Source organism: Coenobita brevimanus, chromosome 100 (genome assembly GCF_032717465.1).
Source record: "Coenobita brevimanus isolate Jiangsu-jjx chromosome 100, ASM3271746v2, whole genome shotgun sequence".
In the NCBI taxonomy this organism is placed as follows: domain Eukaryota; kingdom Metazoa; phylum Arthropoda; class Malacostraca; order Decapoda; family Coenobitidae; genus Coenobita; species Coenobita brevimanus.
This window is the reverse complement of record NC_137053.1, coordinates 7573264-7590000: the sequence shown is the minus strand read 5'-3', so window position 1 is coordinate 7590000 and position 16737 is coordinate 7573264. Positions and strand designations below refer to the sequence as shown.

General features: G+C 40.9%; 1 protein-coding gene across 1 annotated transcript in view; it reads right to left on the bottom strand.

The window, feature by feature from the left end:
* Nucleotides 1-16737, bottom strand: part of LOC145414551 (uncharacterized) — a 244392-nt gene that overhangs the window by 137399 nt on the left and 90256 nt on the right. Inside the window, exon 6 of the mRNA XM_080284071.1 lies at nt 5945-6080. Coding sequence (XP_080140197.1) covers nt 5945-6080 — 136 coding nt within the window. The remainder of the gene's footprint in view (nt 1-5944; nt 6081-16737) is intronic.

Below are 16737 nucleotides of genomic sequence, written 5' to 3'. Positions count from 1 at the left end.
CTCCTCCCTATCTGTACTCCCCTTAAAATACCCCTTCCCTAACCTAAACCCCCTTGAAATAAATCCTCCCTACCCCCACTCTCCCTTAAAATATCCTCTCCCTGTCCCCACTCCCTCTTGAAATACCCCTCTCTATCCCCACTCTCCCTTAAAATACCCCTTCCCTAACCCATTTCCCTTTAAAATACCCCCTCCCTACCCCCACCCTCCCTTAAAACATCCCCTCCCAACTCCACTCCCCTTGAAATACCCCTCCCTACCCCTACTCTCCCTTAAAATATCCCCTCCCTACCTCCACTCCCCTTGAAATACCCCTCCCTACCCCCACTCTCAGTTAAAATACCCCTTCCCTACCGTCACTACCTTTAAAATTACCCCCTCCCTACCCCCAATGCCCCTTATAATATCCCCTTCCTACTTACTCACTAACATTACTCCCCTTCATTTCCCTCCCTTCCTCTACCCTTTATCCACTCATACTCCCTTCCCACGTGCAGTCGCGAACAACAGAATCCTTTCACACTTTAAGTGAACTGTTATGAAGCTCTTACATGGTATTATGGAAAGTCTGTTGGGATCCGAATACCTCATCACTGGGTTTCAAATATCATCACTCACCATCTCGCTATTTATCATTATGGGGTGGATCAGTATTTATATCCACTGTTGTGCACCCCACGTAACCAAAACCCACCTGGCAGTCCCCTCTCCCCTCCTTCGTACTGTCACTATACCCTTTTAACTCTTACTTGGCCTAAAATTACCATTATCTCATCTCGATTCCTGAGCTGTCAATAGACTGAGACTAGAATATGGCACTAGTCAAGAAGATGCAGTACTGAAGCATTATTTATTATTCTGATACTGAGATATGTGAAAAATGCAGCAAATAGACTGAAATTTTGGCAAAGTGAAAGTGAAAGAATTAGAAAAATATTGTTCTGCATGTTTACGGAGTTTGTAATATATGTAACGCAGAACACCAAGAAATCCGATAATGCTCATGAATTATGGCACATGCTGGTAGCTACATTGGATATAAAATTATATGACGATTCCAGCAGTGTGGTCCGAAGTTCGCAATCCTAAGCGTATCATCCGCAATAGCTTCTCGAGCTTGGATGTAATAAAGGATTCCTGATGGTAATTATATGTATGGGCTAATTGTTTATAGTAGAAATTGGCTAAGATCGTGCACGAATATGAACTCAAATACACCGTAAGGAGGTTGTACAGCTCTAATGGTTAAAGATAAGTGCAAGTCTGCGTTTAATAGCACCGACATGGTCTTAAAATTATTTTTAGTACCTGTTATCCCTAATCAGATTCATTTAATCTCACCCAGTTAGTCAGTCAACCCACCCGTGTACCAGACAACCCCGATCAAAATCCCCACCTATTGGACTTGTTTCTAACAACCAATTCAGATAATTATAATGTCGAAGTGAAGTCCCCCCTCGGATCCTCGGATCATTGTCTGATTCAAGCCACCAGTTTCACTTCTACCACACCCTCCTGCTCTGAACCTGTTGTGATGACTAAATGGCCACATTGGGCCTCATACAGGATTTCATTAAAGTCGGCATGGAAACATTGATTCTCCATCATAGTTACAGAAAAAGATGTAATTCTCCTAAATGGTTTGACCACAATTGTGCTAGAGTAACAGAACATAAAACAATAGCCTATAACACTTATACAAGGACCAAAACCAAAGAAGCCTTTAACTACTATAATAATGTCAGAAACCATGCCAAAACTATAATCAATCTTTCTAAATCAAACTTTCTACATAGACAAGCTAACAAACTACTAAACAATCCAAATGATAACAAAATATTCTGGTCAGCCCTTAATTCGTTCAAAACTAACTTCACTACCACCTCTTCCAGTCCACCGTTACAGTCCCCCAATGGAAATCTGGTAAGTGACCCACGTGGAAAAGCCAACCTTCTTGTTGACATTTTTTCAACAAACTCAACGCTAAACTCAGATAATCATAATATTCCTGTACTTGATCTTGATTCCCCTCAAATACCTCCTTTCATGATTCACACCAGATACGTACAAGCCTTATTACAGAATCTATCAGCAGACAAAGCCACTGGTCCAGATGAAATTCCTTCAATAGTACTGAAAAATTGCTCCTCAGTGTTGGCTCCCGTATTAGCAAAATTTTTCCGCTTATGCATCCGTATTTCAATTTTTCCAGCCCCTTGGAAAGAAGCAAATATCCATCCTGTTACTAAAAAGGGGGCAACTTCTGATCCATCAAACTATAGATCAATTGCAATAACCTCCGTTCTCGGTAAAGTTTTTGAAACACTAATTAACAAACACATAGTCATGCACCTAGAAATCAGTAAATTGATCAATGATCGGCAGTATGGATTTAGACAGGAACGTTCAACTGTAGATATTCTTTGCCTTCTTACCCATCAGCTTAACAACACAATAGACAAACATGGTGAAACACACAAAATAGCACTTGATATTTCAAAAGCATTTGACAGAGTATGGCACCAGACCTTATTGTCTAAGATGTCACACTATGGCCTTGCATCACTGGTTCCTCTAATTTCTTCTTACCTTCATAGTAGAAAAATACGGGTCATGGTAGATGGAATTTATTCTCAGTTTCATTCCATAAATGCTGGCGTACCTCAGGGGTCAGTTTTGGCGCCAACCCTCTTTCTCATTCATATAAATGACCTCTATCTGTCACGCACAACCCAATACACTCTTATGCTGATGACTCGACCCTTCATAGTTCTTTCACATTTAGTACCTCCTTTACACAATTTGATATTATAAATTCCCAAATAAACACAGCACTTTCTCAGAACCAGGACCTTTCTAAAATTAATCAATGGGGACAAAAAAATCTGGTCTCATTTAATGCTCAGAAAACTAAATACATTAATTTCTCCAATAGAAAGAATCCCTCAGACTCTTACATAATTTTAAATGATGTCAGTATTCCCATATCCACTACAATTGATATCATTGGTGTTACTCTAAACCCCAACCTAAGCTGGACAGCTTATGTTAAATCTCTTGCTAAAAATGCTTCTAAAAAACTGGGACTTATGTACAAAGTTCGTGAGTTCTTCACTGACGAGCAGATGGCCACAATATACAAAAGTCATGTGCATTCTCAGATTGAATACTGTTCACCACTGTGGAGTGGATGTGGAGCGGTTGCATTGAGGCAGTTGGATAAAATTCAAAATAAAGTCATTAGATTAATCAATAATCCTGCCATAACGCAGGACCTTCCTCCGTTATCAGTACGTAGAGATGTTGCTAATTTAGCACTATTTGATCGATATTTTTACCGTAAGTAATGAACTGGCTTCAATTGTGCCTCCCTTTCACATTATCTCCCGAAATACTAGGGCAGCTGGGAGCGCCCATGAACCCACACTCTCTCCCCCACAATGCAGAACCTCTGCTTATCAAAATTCATTTATCCACAGAACTACTACTCTCTGGAATTCACTTCCTGGGAGTTGCTTCCCATATACATTTAATCCTCTCAATTTTAAATCCAATTGTTATAAGTATTTTATGAATGGAGGATGCCTATAGGCACATGGACTTATTTTTTTTCCTTTGTTTTTCCTTCCTCTATTTAAAAAAAAACAAAAACAACCTTTAGTTCTTTTCTTGAGTGACACAATAAGAGATTTCACATTTCATTTTATGACTCCATTTCTACTTTGCACCAACTCACATACTTACCTTAGCACTGTTAGTATATAAAATTGTTCTGTATTCTTTGCGGAAATTGTCGTTTATTATTCACTCTTCTGAACATACAGTTTATCACCCGCATTTTTTTTTTTTAATGATGGATTGAAGGGTATTATTATATTTCATAATGTATTATGAAATATACTCCTACCCTTCGTAGGCTACAGCAACTCACTTCCTGATTGATACAGCGCATCTGTTCTAACCGAACGTAGATTCCAAACCTATTTCAGCTCAGTTGATGGCCAGTTCTACTGAAATTAGGGGATAAATAAGACAAACAACTAAGGGGACACATTCCTACATGTCCAGTCAGATAAAAAAAAAATACTACAGACATTCAAATAGTCTGATATTATGACTATTATACTCGGTAATATTATGCTGTTTATAGGGTTCCTTCCCATTTCGTGTATTGTTGTTAATTATTCGTGTGATCGAGAACACTTTCAAAATTTTGCTCCCCAAGCCAGCGGGTTGGTGGAGGTGTGAACTTGGGACAGCCTCTAATCGTGAAAGAGTGTGGAAAACCGAACTTACCCATATGAATTACATCCCTTTGAAATACTTATGAAAATACAGTATGATCATGTTAAATAAACTTTTGCAAAATTCATCAAAATTTTTATTTACAAATGTCAAAGGCATTCTTTATGTTGTCATAGCGCTGAACTTGCTGACGCTACAACTTTTTTTTTTTTTAGAGTAATTCAATTGATCAAGCATCCTTCAGAACACAGGATTTTCCACTTAAATAACAAAAATTGATTAAGAAGTAACGATTATCTCTGACTGATTTTCTTTTTTTTTCTTTTTTGTCTGGTATCCCTGTTGTCATATGCAAAGCACGCGAATTAGAACTCTGGCACGGGCCACAATCATGACATGCTTATTTGTTGTTGCGGAATTTAGAAAAAAAAAAAAAAAAAGGCCGTAACCAAAGGGAACGCGGCAACTACAAAGGGGAATCGGGAATATGAAAAAAATCAGTGTTTCAAATTCTCATCCAGATCTCGTTACGAACATGTTCCGCCCGCTATAACAAATCCCACATTTTAGTGTGGACACCTAATACTTAGTAACCTGGATAATACTACACAGGTGCAGAAAATATCAAGTTAGTTTCATTCTATTTCACCAAATAATCAGTGCTTGTGCCACAGCAGTCGTTGCCATTGGTATGCCAATTAGTACTGAACGAGTTTTTACAGAAGTGCGTTTACTCTGACCTGACTATGATTCCTAACCCCCTTTAGCCTGGTCAGCGATAAACTGTACTTTGACTGAAGGGTTGTTTTGTATAGTAACCAAGGAGACTCATTACTGACTCACAAAGTTTGGTAAATTTCTTGTAATCTGGACTTAGTATTCAAATTGTGGGAGTAACCAAGTTCCGTCAGATGAAAACAAACCTAATCTGACTGTATACACCCCCCCTTTTAATTACTCACATCCCTCTCCTCCATTCCCATATTCCACGTACAGTACACTCCTCCTTAACCAATCCAGAGGCGCATTTCTTTCGCTTAGTTTTGTTACCATCACACTATTTTATTTATATTTCGCTGGGATTTCTAATAATGATGTGATTTGATGAAGATTATATTCAACTGTTCCAGCTCGAAAAGTATATCCTGAGGAGAAAAATAAAAGTTTGGAGATAGAACTGAAATGAAAAAAGACGCCACCGGAATCAAGGGATTACGCTGCTCTCATCCCTCCCCTCCCTCCCTCCCCTACCAGTTTCCCTCACCCTCTCTCTTCCTCACTCTTTCCCTACGTACACCCCACTCCTTCCTTCCCCATTCTCCTTCCCTTCCATCCTCCCCACTCGCTTCCCCATCCCTCCTCGTTCTTCTCTCAGCCCAATCCACTCAGACCTTCACCACCCCCCTCCCTATCCCTTCTGCCCACTCTTCATTCCCTTTCACCCTACTTTTTCTCTCCCATCTCCTCACCCCCCATCCATCCTCTCCAAACTTTCCCCCGTCCCCCCACTCCTTCTTTTCCCAATCCTCTACCCATCCTTCCTCGCCACACTTCTCCCAGCCCAACCCACACCTATCATCCCCATTCCCCTACCCATCCCTCCTTGCACTTTTTATCCTCGTTTACTCCATTCCCACCCTCCCCACTCCCTTCTCACGTACACCCCACTCCATCCCCACGTATCCCCTCCCCCACGTACCTGGTAGCTGCGGCCTGGCATGCCCCCCACGTACAGGAGGGTGTCCATTGGGATCTCTAAGGTGGATCGTCTCAGGATCTGTCTGCTGATCCACCTGCAGTCCACGTACACCTGAATGCTGTTGTCTTCCAGCACGCTGTGGGCAAGAAGAAGGATTGGATTACACTCTCAGGTTTCCATGACTCTCTCTCTCTCTCTCTCAAAAACCTTTTATATAACCAGGTAGTTCTGCAGACGGGGGGAGGAGCAACAAGAAGTCTCATAGATTTTGGTTCCAAAGTCCCGTATTCTGTTCAAAAGAAAGATTACACACAAGAAAAAATAATAATAACTACTCGTATGATTATTTTACTAGTAATAATAACTATAATAATAATAATAATAATAATAATAATAATAATAATAATAATAATAACAATAATAACAGTAACAATAATAATAATAATAATAATAATAATAATAATAATAATAATAATAAAAATAATAATAATAATAATAATAATAATAATAATAATAATAATAATAATAATAATAAAAATAATATTGATAATAATAATAATAATAATAATAATAATAATAATAATTGCATTTGAAAACTTTATTCAAGATACGTCAATTTCGGTTTCAGGAGGATCCAAGTCGGGCTAAAGTTGCTGGATATTAATTTTGTACTAACAATTTGCAACAGTTTTTTTCGATGGTTTAGAGTAATACCTAGTGACTGCACAGGACCATTCAGACAGACACTGATCTGTTCCTTTCTCCTAATTTTCTTCTTATTTTTCTTTCTTCTTCCTCTTCATCTTCTTTTTCTTCTTCATCATCAGCATCTTTTCTTTTCCTTTATTCCAGTTCCCTTCCTCCCTCAAGTCTATAACACGCATCTGTCAAATTTTCAGTCCTGGCGTAAAAACTTTGCCCAAAGTGGAGGGGAAGAGGGAGGGAGAGGGGAATAAAGGAGAAGAAGCGGAGGGATGAGAGGAGAGAAGAGAATGAGGGATGTGGGAGAGGGTGGGAGGAGGAGGGGAAGGGAAGGAAGAGGGGGTGGGGAGAGTGACAAGAAGAGGGAGAAAGGGGAAGGAAGAGGGAAAGGGAAGGAGGAGGGGGGAGGAGAGGAAGGAGGGGATAGGTGACGGAGGAAGGGGAAAGGAAAAAGAAGGGGAGGAGGTGGGGGGAAAGGGGGAAGAGAGTGATGGGGGGAGAATAGGGAGGGAGGAGGGTAGGGGGAGAGGGACGGAAACTGGGTACACAAAAATAATCCAGATCGAACACGTAACTTGTAATTTAAACTATATAATAATCTTTTTTTATTGATATTATTCCCTGACAATTTGGACCATGATCATTTCCATAATTCTTGTACTACACTGTTATCTAGAGTTCAAGGAAGCTGTGATCACCTCTCCCAATTTCGCTTTCAATTTCACGTCAGTAATTAGAGCCAAATGTCATTACTTTATTGTCTGTCTCACCTTCTAGAGTACAACCATCATCACCATCACCACCATCATCATCATCATCATCATCATCATCATCATCACCATTATTATCATTACTCCTATTGGTGATGCTAAGTAAAGCCTCTCCCTGTATCAATGCTTTTTTTTTATGTGCAGGAAATGTTGATACAGTAGTCTATGTTATTTACGCAGTCTGTGTTGATATCAGAAACTTGCAAATACCCTCCAAGAGAGTAAAAAGATGCGGCAGGCAACTAAATAGCCAAGAAAGAGATTTTAATGTTTCTTTGGGCCCGGATTTTCGTTATTTAGCAACTCAATTTACGAAGCTCAATGGCAGAATAAGATAATGTCATCGGACTGAAGGGGTAAATTCCTCCCATGTTACTGACAAGAGAAGCAACCGAACATCCTCCAGTTGCGATACACAACCGGTAGATTAACAGTCCAGGTCCCTGTATCAGTCCTAGGTGCGAACGGGCGGAAAAAAAGGCCAGACGATTTTATAAACTCCCTTTTAAATCAGTGACATACAATATCTTTTATTATTATTATTTTTGCAACCTTCGAAGGAGTTTATTAAGCTTTGGAGACACAGTACCAATTGTACGGCATAGATACTGATAGACTTTGTTAACCCCATCAGTTCTAGTGGTCTGTCCCAAGCTAAGAAGAATCGTTTAGTACTTGCACGGTTAACACCTTCAGTCCGGTGATATATTCTTTATCCTTCATTTGCTATCTCTAGAAGAATTTATTCAGATCACGAGAAACTTTTAAAACTGAAAGTCCTAGATATGATATTAATTAACGTCCTTTACTTCTTGAATTGCCCGACCTAACCTAACCAGTAAAACGCCTATGTCGGCGAGGTACGAGTGAGGCCATTTAAATTCGAAAGCATTGAAATGTTGTCTTACACCAAGAAGATGACTAAAATATACTGATGGCCATCTACCTATCAAGTTTTATGCCTTACAACAAACTGTCTGGCTTGTGGCCCTCATTTGAAGATATTCGACATGCTGCATTTGGCGCGCGTCACGTGCCACGGGTGTGATGAAACCTGTCAAAAACAAATCTTAAAGAATTGGGTTATATGGTGCAAACCACGCAGTGATCGGCCCCGTGGTTGCTGAGATATGAACTTCTCAAAAGGGTTATGGTCGGCCCATGTCGGGCCGGACGGGATTGGGCCGGGCCGGTTTGGGCTGCTCATTTGTTAGAAAATGCCACTACTTGACGAGAGGCTCGCTAGGGCTTGGCCCTCGCTCGTAACGAAGTAATTCGACACTAGCTCAGAGGATCCTAGAACATCTTTTGTTAATGGTTGCTTCTTGATTCACCCACAAAGGAATAAAGTATTTCATAATCGAACCAGAGTCAACACTTTATCGTAATATATAGTTTCACACTCAGGCTCCTGTGATTCACTCTCTGCTGAATAAAACCGTTTGGTCTTAGCTGCAATAGAAAACTAAAGTTGTCCCGACCATGAGGGTGGTCAGTGATGGCTGTATTAAAACTCTCAGGGCTCTATACTCACAACAGCTAAGTAGGCTATAAGCACCCGGCGATAGCTTGAATAAAAAGCTAGAAAAGACGTGACCACAACAGGGTTCAGCATTTAAATCCAATAATTAATGCTTTAATTTCATGTTAGGTACAGCTAAATACGGAATTCTGTTCACCTGTCCTACCCCTTTCCCTTTACCTGATTCACAGATGCCTGAGTTACCTACAGCAGTGGACAAAGACACATATTGTTACCCGCAGATGATTTATTATATTCGCTTCAGTCCATTACTTCATCTTCAAGCATCTACGAATACAGCGATGAAATGGAGGCTGAGGAGACAAGCGAAGTTCAGTATTTAACGATACTTCTAGTCAGTTTGCACAAATTAGGAAATATATGTCGCAGTACAGTGGTTAATGAAGACTGTCTATATATCCATTCATCTATCTACCTATCTACTGATACTTTTTTAAACCCTTCCAGTTTGAAAAAAGTCCCTTCTATGCTGGATGTACAGTATGTCAGCGTCTAACAGCTGCAAGAACAAATTTAGAAAAAAAAAAAATCGTCCGTGAGGTCAAAGCGTTAGCTGTGAATTATTAACACACAGGCTTCTATGCCTCACCCTCAATAAAAAAAAAAAAAAAATAGTTTGTGGTGTGGAGGATAAAGTACTAAACAGACGAAACCATGAGAGGCATAAGATCCTTCGTGGATACACCATAAGAGATCACAACACGTACTCAAATAAAATATCAGACAACACTTTTCTACTTCCAGCCGTGTGTACCCAACAAAGGCAGTGTCGTAACAAAAGAAAAACAAGGAAAAAGACACACACATAATCAGTAATAATAATAATCAAAGCAGCATTACTCCACGCAAGTAATATCTAAAAGGTCAGGAATAAGAAGTTGTCGGGACTATTTTTGTTGCTGGCTATAAAATGCAAGGTGTGAACGCAGAAGGCGAGAGCGAGGGTGAGAGAGGGAGAAGTGGGTAGAGTTAAGACAGAAAGGAGAGAGTGGGGGGATAAAGATTTGGGGATTTAGAGAGAGAGAGAGAGAGAGAGAGAGAACGGAAATAAAAAGATCATCATGAGAATAACTTCCAATCACTTGTTACATCACTTGGAAAATTCCTTTGTACCCATCCAAGCAGCCATCTCACTGCTTCACACACACACACACACACACACACACACACACACACACACACACACACACACACACACACACACACACACACACAAAGCATCAAATATTACACACGAATGCTCTAGGATCGCGTTTGTCATGGATGTTAAATTTATCAAACTGTGAACCAGTCGTGTACTGAATATCAGTTAAAGCAAGTCGATCTTATGCACAGGAGGTTGAGAGTTAATACTGCAAACTTTCCCTCTCTCAACGTCGGGAAAGCTCTTGTATTCTATTCCAAACAACGCCAGATGATTTTGTTCAGCTGGGGGTTAGTCACAGCTTCCGATTATTAACTAAATTCCAATATATCCAAGCCATTTATTATGATGGGATATCGGTTTGGTTTTTCATATCCGTTCACTTGTTCATTTTTACCTCTCTCTCTCTCTCTCTCTCTCTCTCTCTCTCTCTCTCTCTCTCTCTCTCTCTCTCTCTCTCTCTCTCTCTCTCTCTCTCTCTCTCTCTCTCTCTCTCTCTCTCTCAAGTGTATGATTGTTGTATGCATATAAACAGTCTCTTCATCTATTTAACCAATAAACCACGACGATGTATTACACACTTATTACTCAGACTTGGCCCAGACTTAAGTCCTTTTGCACCTTATTTCACGTAGCTCAGTGCAAGAGAAAAGTCAATACTATGGTTCTACATCATTTTCATGGCAATTTATCGTGACTGGCCTCGTATCTTAGTGTTAATCTGTAGTTAAAAAGTCACCAGTAAGTATGGAGAGATGGCAATTTTTGGTCAAGTCAGCGTAAAAACATTATTAGTCATTGTATTCAGACCTGTACCAGTCGATTTTATTCACCTTTAGAGGCAACTCTAATAATGATGGGGTCATATGTAGCCTGTTTCTAGTCTCTCCAGCCCCAGAATTCTCTCCTAAGTCGAATTAAATCTTTTAGTGAAAGCAGTAATTTGACAACAATTACTTGACAGAACTGAAGGGGTTCTATATTAATTCAAAGTAAAGTGAAAGGTTAACACACACACACACACACACACACACACACACACACACACACAAACGAGCATCTCCAGCCTAGGTACTGATATTTATCCGACAACCTGTCCTCTCCCATTAACTTTTAACAGCTTCGTCCAACCTGATTATGCAGAAGCTCATGACACCTGGGTTCATCAGTTAATTAATTCTCGATCAAAATGCCGACAAAAATGGAATTGAGAATAAGCTGTCTAATTCAGTACTTCAAGTGCCCAACACCTAATTTGCATGGTACTCCTATATCGGTTAACGTCAAGTGATTTTTGCTATGCTCGAGCAACTACAGACACGTAAAAAATAAGAAGAGAGGAAAATACAGAAGACAGAAAGATAAACAAAAATGGTCTCACTTTATAATTTAACCGAGAACAAAATTACCTTCCTCTTAAATTTCAACTTAAAAACTTACGAATATATTTAGATCATACAAACAAAGAGTATATTTCCAATACGAATATAAAGCGGGTGGGTTGACGTTTAAAATGAAATGGTTATGGGTGGATTTACTTTCTTTCTTTCGTTAGTTACATAGTTAGATAATTATTCTTCCATATTCTGAGTCGCTGGAGCAGGTGTGGTGAGCATCAGTGAGACGATTCAAGGAACACGATAGAGTTGGAATGGGTGTGTAGTGAGAAGGGAAGGAACCAGCCAAGGGAGTATGAGAAAGACCTAGTGAATGGAAGGTGACGATGATGGTACTGGGTTTGGTGGAATGTTATTCTGGAAAATCTCTCTCTCTCTCTCTCTCTCTCTCTCTCTCTCTCTCTCCATCAACCCATTCATCCATCCATCTATGTATCTATGTATTCATTCATCTATCTCTTTATCTATTTACCTATTTTCTATTCACCTGTATGTGTGTGTGTGTGTGTGTGTGTGTGTGTGTGTGTGTGTGTGTGTGTGTGTGTGTGTGTAAGTGTGTGTGTGTGTGTGTGTGTGTGTGTGTGTGTGTGTGTGTGTGTGTGTGTGTGTGTGTGTGTGTGTGTGTGTGTGTGTGTGTGTGTGTGTGTGTGTGTGTGTGTGTGTGTGTGTGTGTGTGTGTGTGTGTGTGTGTGTGTGTGTGTGTGTGTGTGTTTCAGGAAGACACATGTTGCCCGGTAGATACAAGAGAATTTCTAAGAGCAGATCCGTGGCTTGTATATTGCTTTCATCGATCTTGCAAAAACCATTTGACACCATCGACAAAGAACTTTTATGAAATGCTCTTTGGAAATCTGGAGTTAAAAAAAAAAAAAAATCCATCCTGAAGAGCCTGCATGACAACATGAATGCTCGTGTGACCATAGGTGGGAGCAAATCCGTAAATCCGAACCCTTCAACGTTGACGTAGGAGTGAGGCAAGAACGTGTCCTGGCTCCTGTCATTCTCAACATCTATCTAACTGCAGTCATGTCACCAATAAATGAGCCTTTACTTTGGAATAAAAATAGAGTTCCCTCCAGACGGTGACTTATCTGATCTCAGACGTCTTCAAGCACGATCAAAGACTGATAATAACTCATTTGCTTGAGCTACAATACGCTGATGCCGATGCTGTCCTTGCACATTCCCCAGAAGCCGTACAACAGAGTCTCACAATGGTCTCCAACATATACCATGCAAAAGGGGTCCCCCAAAAATGATAATAAAACTAAAACAATATATCAGAGACGCAACCCAGAAGAGCCTCTGGCATTTCAGATAAATGGCAAAATTGTAACACAGGTGGAGAATTTTACTTTCCTTGGAAGTTTGCTCACAAATAAAAATAACATCGATGCAAAAGTCCTTGCACGAATAAACCACGGCTCAACCTCTTTTGGATGTCTCAGATCCAGAGTCTCTGAAAACACCGACTTAGGAATCGAGTCGAAGGTATCAGTATATAAGGCTATATGCCTCTCCGCTCTCTTATACGGTTCTGAATCCTGAACTACCTACCAGCATCACATCAAACAGCTTGAGTCTTTTCATATCCAATGCTTACAGCGTATTCTAGGGCTCACATGGAAATATAAAGTCCCTCACTCACGAAGTCTCCAGCAGGCAAAGTCACCCAGCACAGAAACCATGCTAGCTAAAAAGCAGCTGAGTCGGAAACGGGCTTCGCATGCTTGGCCATCGCCTTCTCTGCCAAGTTCCATATGGCCAACTCCCTGCAGCACACTACAACCCTGGAGAACAAATGAAGAGCTGTAAAGATCATATGCTGACAATTCTGAAGAAGAGCAGCAGCATCTTCCTTTCGGGACATTGGCAAAAGCTTTGCCATTGCACTTGACATCTCAAAGGCTTTTGGTCGAGTCTGGCATAAATCTTTAGTTTCCTAACTGCCCTCTTACGATTTCTATCCTCCTATCTGTGCCTTCATCTATAGCCTCCTTTCTGGTCGTTCTATAGCTGCTGTTGTAGACGGCCACCGTTCTTCTCCTAGATCTAACAACAGTGGTGTTCCTCAGGGCTATGTTCTATCACCAACTCTCTTCCTTTTATTCATCAATGACATTCCAAGCTGTACAACTAAACAATCCACTCATATGCTGATGATTCCACCCTTCACCTTTCCATTCGGTTCCAGCAAAGTGCATCTCATCAGTTACTTCAACAAACAAGGGATTAGGCTATGGCAAACCTAATGTCTGACTTGGCTCGTATATCTGACTAGGGTTAAAATAATCGTTCTTAATGCATCGAAGACTCAGTTCTTACACTTATCAACCCAGCAAAATCTTCTACAGGAGTACCCTCTAATGTTTAATAATATCCAGCTCAGTCCTGCATCATCCTTGAACTTGCTTAGGGTTTCATTCTCTCGGGATTTATCTTGGAAAGATCATATTACATCTCTTGTAAAATCTGCTTCCAAGAGATTAGGTGTGCTAAGCCGACTCCGTACCTTCTATACCCCTGCACAGTTGTTGACTTTATACCCGGGTTTTATTCGCCCCTGTGTAGAGTACAACTCTGATGTGTGAGGAGGCTCCCTACATACAACTCTTCTTAATAGGGTGGAGTCAAAGGCTTTTCGTCTCATTAACTCTTCTCCTCTTACTGGCTCCCTTCAACCTCTGTCTCTTCGCTGCACTGTTGCATCATTATCTCTTTTCTATCACTACGTCAATGGTCACTGCTCCTCCTCTGAACTGTCTGCTTGTATCCCTCCACCTCTACGATGGGCGCGTAGCACCCGTCTAGCAACAAACTCTCATCCCTTTTCTGTCCATGTCTCTAATGCAAGAGTTAACCGTTACTCCCAGTCCTTCAGTTATGCAACAGGTCAGTTCTGGAACCGTCATCCTCTGTCTGTATTTCCTACTTTCTACGATCTCCAGTCTTTCAAACGCAGTGAATCCAGGCACCTCGAAATGAATGGATCTTGAATTTGGCTCTCTTTTGCATTTTTTTTCTTGGAAGGAATGGTTTCTGGGCTCTTAGCCTTTGGTTTCATATTTCTTGCATTATAGAAAAAAAAAACACCTAAAGATAAACCAGTGCCTGGGACAAAAAACAATGGCGAGTCGTCTTCGGGGAAGGAACCGTTCATCTCGAAGAAGCTCGGGACCTTGTCAGAGAAGAGCATAGAAAATGGAGGCACGCCAGAGCAGTGTTGTGAACTTGACATGCTGACTGTGTGGCACAATTTGCTGACCCAGGATTGCTCTGCACAGTCACACACGTTGGCACCAAAGACATTGACAAACACACCAGTCTTGTATGATTATATCAGGCGTCGTCTTCTGTAGCAGGTGTACAGCTTTAAGTAAGTAAATGTGTGTGTGTGTGTGTGTGTGTGTGTGTGTGTGTGTGTGTGTGAACGTCTTTTTCAGTTTACTGATCACGACCAGCAAATTATTCAGTAGACTTTGTAAAGATTTCTAGAATTTTGAAGGGATTAGTAGTAGTGGTGGTCGTAGTAATAGTAGCAGTAGTAGTAGCAGTAGGCTACTAGTAGTATAGTGATAGTGGTGGTGGTGGTGGTGGTAGTAGAAGTAGTAGTAGTAGCTGTTTTTGTTGTTGTTGTTGTTGTTGTTGTTGTAGCGGCAACCCCACGCTCATCTGAATTCAACCAAGTGGACTGCAGGATGAGATTGCCCTCATTCTGTAGTCCACTGTTCTTCTTCCGGGGGATAGGAAGGGCGCCGTGGGATGTTGTATGACCGGGCAAAAGAGACGATCGGTTATTTCAGTACCACTACGAGAAGGCGTCTCTGTCCAAAAGCGAAGATGTTAATAAACGCTATATATCTCCGTCAGTTCAGAATGTCTTGCCTGTGTTCAATAAAGCGCCTGAATATTGCAAGAGTATGGTATGAAGAACGTCAGGGGAGTGAAGGGAAAGTGAAGGGTTTCTAAATCTTTTTAAATATTAGGGATGAGGGATGGGGAAAGGGTGTTAAAATTTAGACAGTTTCATCTCTCTCTCTCTCTCTCTCTCTCTCTCTCTCTCTCTCTCTCTCAAACATTTTGATGGAAAAGAAGGATTTGATGAAGTACTTTGTAGCTTAATCCTATTCTCTCTCTCTCTCTCTCTCTCTCTCTCTCTCTCTCTCTCTCTCTCTCTCTCTCTCTCTCTCTCTCTCTCTCTCTCTCTCTCTCTCTCTCTCTCTCTCTCTCACCATAAATAAAAGCCATGCAGTTTCCATCCCTGGTCGCTTTCACCGCCACCATCACACGTCCCTCCCTTCCACTCAACCATCCCATGCAAATTTCCTCTCCACTCTCCTCCATTCCGCTTTCCCCGTCAGGCAATAATAATCAACTTCCCCTTACCCGCCCCCTCTACCTCCCTCCCCACCTTCCCCTCCCTCACCCTTCGTTTTCCCCTCTAAATGTCCTCCCCTCTTACTCAGTTCATAAACCTCTTCCTTATCGCTCCCCGCACCCCTTCCCCTCACTCAGCCACCCCTCTCGCTGCTGTTCACATCTTCTTTCTTTCTCCCTCTCTCTCTTTTTTTCAATGGTCTCACTTCATCATACTTACTGCCTCCTCTTTCCTCAATCTTCTTCCCTGACCCTTCACTCTCTTTTTCTCCTTCCTGTTTTCACTGTTTCTTTCCTGCTCTCTCTCTCTCTCTCTCTCTCTCTCTCTCTCTCTCTCTCTCTCTTTCCATCTACGCATTGTCACTAATGAGTACTGGGCGAACATTTAATGCTTATGTTTTTAACGACAATAATTTTAACTGAAAAATTAACTATCTTCTTTATACACTTTTTCTTACATATTAACAGTGATGAGGATATGAGGGAAAATCCTAAGAAAAAAGACACCAATGCATCTTCTGTTGGTTGAGGTGCATTGTGAGTAAGAAAAGGTGATAATCTCTTGTTTCTCCCAATGCATTAAGGGCAGAACTGATCCACAGGCTAGAGAAGTGGTCTGCTGTACAAAATGAGGCAGGTTCGATCCCTGTAATATTCTGTAAATTTTGTAACAAGATATGTCTGGGAACAGTTTTATTACTGAAACTAAAACAGACTTCACTAATCTTCAACGAGATCCACCAACATCCCATAAAAATCCCCCAGCTGACACCAAAGCATATGTTTTAACACATTCCCAACATATTCAACATGGGCGGAGGATATTAGTGCCGAACTGGGTACATTTCATAGTGTACGGC